Genomic DNA, 5000 nt, shown 5'->3' with positions numbered 1-5000 from the left:
TAGAAGAAATCGACAAAGCGACAGCAAAAGTAGTTACTGCTCTGTGTGAAAATCGTAGAGGGTTTACCTGTACGGAGAAGGTGCTGGTATTATGCCTCGCTAGGTTGAGGCGGCTGCCGTGCAAGTAGGAGCTTCCAGACACCTTCGACAGGGACCGGTTGAGGGTGAGACTTCGAGGACGAGGTCGACGGATGGAGGTCGTGCTTCCTGGAGGGGCATTCTATGGTGAGAGAGGGAGAGGCAGAGGGAGAAGGAGAGGGAGAAGGTAAGGGAGAAGGAGAGGGAGAGGGAGAGAAGGTGGGGAAGAGAAGAAGGTGGCGGAGAGGGGAAAGGAGATAAGGGGGAGATTGAGACGGAGAGAAAAGGGCTGGTGAGAAACACTCTCTCTCTCTCTCTCTCTCTCTCTCTCTAACTCTCTGTTCTTATGTACTGTTTTTTCTCTGTATCTTTTTTTGTCTTCTCTTGTGTTTTTGCGGGTCCCCTTCCCTCTCTCTCTCTCTCCTTCTCTCTCTCTCTCCTCTCTCTCTCTCTCTCCCCTCTACCCTCTTCTCTCTCCCTTCTCTCTCTCTCTCCCCTCTCTCTATCTCTCTCTCTCTCTTCTACTCTCTCTCCTCCTCACCTCCCCTCCTACTCCCCCCCCCCTCCTTCCCCATCCCCTTCCTCCCCCCTTCCCCCCCTCCCCCTCTATCCGTCCCCTCCCCCCTCCTATCACTCCTCCCTCCCTCCCCTTCCCCTCCACCCCCCAGCCCCCTCCCTTCCCTCCCTCTCCCCCCCTCCCCCCTCCTCCTCCCGCTCCTCTATCTCCTCTCTCCTCTCTCTCTCTCCTCTCCTCTCTCTCCCCCCTCCTCTCTCCTCTATCTCTAGCTCCGCTCTCTCTCTCTCTCGCTCTCTCTTTCTCTGTCTCCTAGATCTCTCTCTGCTCTCTGTCCCCTCTCTCTCTCCTCTCTCTATCTTACTATATTCTCCTCTCTCCTCCTTCTCTATCTCTGTCTCTCTCTCTCCCAACTCTCTCCTCTCTCACCCATCTTCTCGTCTCTCTCTCTCTATCTCTGTTCTTCTTCTCTATCTCGTCTGCTCTCTCTCTCTCTCTGTCTCTCTCTGCTCTCTAGCTCCTCTGTCTCTCTCTCTCTCTCCTCTGTTCTCTCTCCTCTCTCTCTGCCTCCCTCTCTCTCTCTCTCTCTCTCTCTCCTCTCTCTCGTCCTCTCTCTCTCTCTCTCTATCTCTTCTCTCTCCTCTCTCTTCTTCTCTCTTTCTCTCTCTCTCTCTCTCTCTCTCTTCTCTCCCTCTCTCTCTCTCTCTCTCACATAACCGACACACACACATTAAATATATATATATATATATATATATAGAATATCTATATATATATATATAATATATATATATATTATTTATAATATATATATACATATATAATATATATATCTATATCATAGTATATATTATACATATAATATATATATATATACATATATTATATATATATATATATAGTATAGAATATATATATATATATATATATAATATACATATATATCTAGATATTATCTATATACATATATATTATATATATTATATCTATATATAATATATATATATACTAATATATATATATATATATATATATAATATATTATATATATGCACACACACACACACACACACACACATACACACACACACACACACAGATACATATGCACATACATACACAGATAGCTAGCTAACTAGCTAGCTAGCTAAGTAGATAAATATAGATGAAAATGAATAGATCGATGGATACACATATTTACATATAGGAAGATTGATAGACAGACAGATAGATAACTAGATAGATTATATATAGACTTTTTTATGGCTCTTTAACACTTAATATGGATATATTCAGCAAAAATTCTATAAAGATATAGTCAGACATCAAAGTATTTGCGATTCTAATGCGTTTTACCTGAATAATGACGTTTTTTCGTCTTATGTTACAAGTCATTTGCACAAAAATAAGCATAAGCAGATTAAGATCATCTTTTCTATTTTTACTTGCATTCTGTCTTTCTGTAGTTCGGCAATACATCACACATCCTTTTTTTCCCTCTTTTTCTGCTGTTTCCTGCTTTCTTGATTTTTTCTCTCTTTCCTCCCTCCTTTCTCATTTCTTCTCGTTACTTTTTTTCTCCTTTCCTTCTTCCCTCCCTCCTTTCTCCTTTTCCTCGCTCTCTTCTGCTCTCCCTCCTTTTTTTTCTCTCTCTCTCCTCTTCCCTTCCCCTCCCATCTCTCTCCCCTCTTCCTCCTTTTCCCTTTAACTTTCTCCCCTCCACGTTCTTCTCTTCCTCCCTCTCTCCTCTCTCCTTTCCTCAATCCTTCCTTCCTTTCCCTCCTCTCTCCTCATCTCTTCCCCTGTTCCTCTTATTCCCTTTTCGCTCTTTTCTCCTTTCTCCCTGTCTCCTCGCCCCTATCCCCTATTCCTCCTTTTTCCTCCGTCTCTCCTTGCCCCTTTCTCCTCTCCTCTCGCCCCTTTCCCCAGTCCCTCATTTCTTCTCACTCTCTTTCTCTCCTCCCCCATTTTCCTCTCCCTCCCTTCTCCTCTTCCTCCCTTCTCCTCTCTCATTTTCCTCTCCCGTCCCTTCCCCTCTCCCCTCCCTCTCTTCTCTCTCTCTTTCTCCCTTCTTTCTCCCTCCTCTCTTCTCACTTTCCGTCCCGTCTCACCTGGGTTACTTGAAGACTTGAGACGTTGCTGAAACACATACATCGAACTCCTTCTTCCTGTCTTCAAAGATCGAGTTGACATGATGGAGCCTCTTCTCTGCTCGACCTGGAAGGGATATTATTTAACTATGATTAATAGTCCCTTGGTGTGGATGTTCATTGATATGATTCATTGAGATGATTAACTTCCGTGTAAATCGTCTTTTGGTGCGAATATTGACATGATGGAATTCCTGCTCTGTTCGACTTGGAAGTGACATGATTGATTGTAATTAATCATGGTATGAATATTAATTGATTATATTAATTGAGATGACCAATTTCCGGGTAAATCGTCCTTGGATGTAAATGTTCACTGATGCAATTAATGGAGATGATTAACTTCTCTGTAAGTCGCCCTTGGATGCGAATGTTAATTGGTATAATCAAGTGAGGTAATTAAAATCTGTGTAAATCGTCATTGGGGAAACTGAATGTGAAGATAATTGAATGTGAAAGCTTAAACAATACCAACACTATTGAATGTATAATTTGTAGCATGCATTAAACATTAAAACTATCGAACTGAAATCAGTGCATTATTTACGAACATTGAATTAGCTTATAAATGTGAAATCTTTGGTAATGTTTATCAGCAGAGAGAGAGTGAGAGAGAGAGAGAGAGAGAGAGAGAGAGGGGAAAAGAGAGAGAGAGGAGAGAGAAAAAGAGAGAGAAAAAAAGAGAAAGAGAGGGAGAGAGAGAGAGGGAGAGGGAGAGAGAGGAGGGAGGTAGAAAGAGAGAGAGGAAAAGAGAGAGGAGAGAGAAAAGGAGAGAGAGAGAGGAAGAGAGAGAGAGAGAGAGAGAGAGAGAGAAGAGGGGAAAAAGGAGAAAAAGGAAAATGAGAAAAGAAGAGAGAGAGAAAGAGAGGAAGAGAGGGGAGAGAAAGAGGGAGAGAAAGAGAGGGAAGAAAAGGAGGGGAGAGAGAGAGGGGAAGGGGAGAGGGGAAAAGAGAGAAAAGAGAGAGAGAGAGAGGGGAGGGGAAGAGAGGGGGAGAGAGAGAAGAGAGAAAAAAGAGAGAGAAAGAGAGAAAAAGAGAAAGGAGAGAGAGAGAGAGAGAGAGAGAGAAAAAGAGAGAAAAAGAGAGAGGAAAGAGGGGAGAAAGGGAGAGAGAGAGAGGGGGAGAGAGAGGGGAAAAGAGAGAGAGAGGGAGAGAGAGAGAGAAAGAGAAAGAGGAGAGAAAAGAGAGGAAAGAGAGAGAGAGGAGAGAAAAGGGGAGAGAGAAAGAGAGAGAAGAGAGAAAAGAGAAAGAGAAAAAAGAAAAAGAGAGAGAGGAGGAGAGAGGAAAAGAGGGGAAAAAGAGAGAGAAAGAGAGGAGGAAAGAGAGGAAGAGAGAGAGAAGAGAGGAGAGAGGAAAAGAAGGAAGAGAGGGGAGAGAGAGAGGAGGAGAGAGGAGGGGAGAAAGAGAGAAAAGAGAAAGAGAGAGAGGGGGAAGAGAGAGAGAGAGAGGAGAAGAGAGTAGAGGGGGAGAGGGAGGGAGGGGAGGAGGGAGAGAGAAAAGAAGCGAGAGAAGAGGCAAAAGGGAAAAAAAAAGGGGAGAGAGAGAGAAGAGAGGGGGAAAAAAGAGAGAGAGAGAGAGGGGGGAAAGGAGAGAGAGAGGAGAGAAAAAGAGAGAGTAGAAAAAAAGAGAGGGGAGGGGAAAAAGAGAGAAAAAAGAAAGAAAAGGGGAGAGAGAGAAAGAGAGAGAGAAAAGAGAGAGAAAAGAGAGAGAGAGAGAGAGAGAGAGAAAGAGAAAGAGAGAGAAGGGGGAAGAGAGAGAGAAAGGGGGAAAGAGAAAAAGAGAAGAGAGAGAAAAGAGAGAGAGGGGAGGAGGAAGGAAAGAGAGGAGGGAGAGGAGAGAAGAGAGAGAAGAAAAGGGGAGAGAGAGAGAGAGGGGGAGAGAGAGAGAGTTTAAAGGGGGGGAAAGGGGAAAAGAAGAAACGAATGATAATATCTATGATAAACTCACAATGTTACCCATCTAGCTACTCCCTTGGAAGGATCATTGGTCAACCACCCAGTATAAACACCCAGTCAACTACATTATGTCAACATGGAGCCAAGTAGTTTTCGAATCATTTGATGCCCAAAAATGTTATTGTATAAAATTTATAAAATTAAAATAAAATTATATATATATAATATAAATTATTTATTATATATATAAATAATATATATTTTATATCTATATATATTATATATATATATTGTGTGTTGTGTGTGTGTGTGTGGGGTGTGTGGTGTGTGTGTGTGTGTGTGTGTGTGTGTGTGTGTGTGTGTG

General features: G+C 42.8%; 1 protein-coding gene across 1 annotated transcript in view; it reads right to left on the bottom strand.

The window, feature by feature from the left end:
- LOC119597751 (bestrophin-2-like) overlaps positions 1 to 5000 on the bottom strand; it is a 36170-nt gene that overhangs the window by 4661 nt on the left and 26509 nt on the right. Inside the window, exons 8-9 of the mRNA XM_037947365.1 lie at positions 2704 to 2809; positions 68 to 207 (exon numbers count right to left, since the gene is read on the bottom strand). Coding sequence (XP_037803293.1) covers positions 68 to 207; positions 2704 to 2809 — 246 coding nt within the window. The remainder of the gene's footprint in view (positions 1 to 67; positions 208 to 2703; positions 2810 to 5000) is intronic.

This window comes from Penaeus monodon, chromosome 3, assembly GCF_015228065.2.
Source record: "Penaeus monodon isolate SGIC_2016 chromosome 3, NSTDA_Pmon_1, whole genome shotgun sequence".
Classification (NCBI taxonomy): Eukaryota; Metazoa; Arthropoda; class Malacostraca; order Decapoda; family Penaeidae; genus Penaeus; species Penaeus monodon.
The sequence above is the reverse complement of the archived record's forward strand: the minus strand, read 5'-3'. Positions and strand labels throughout refer to the sequence as shown.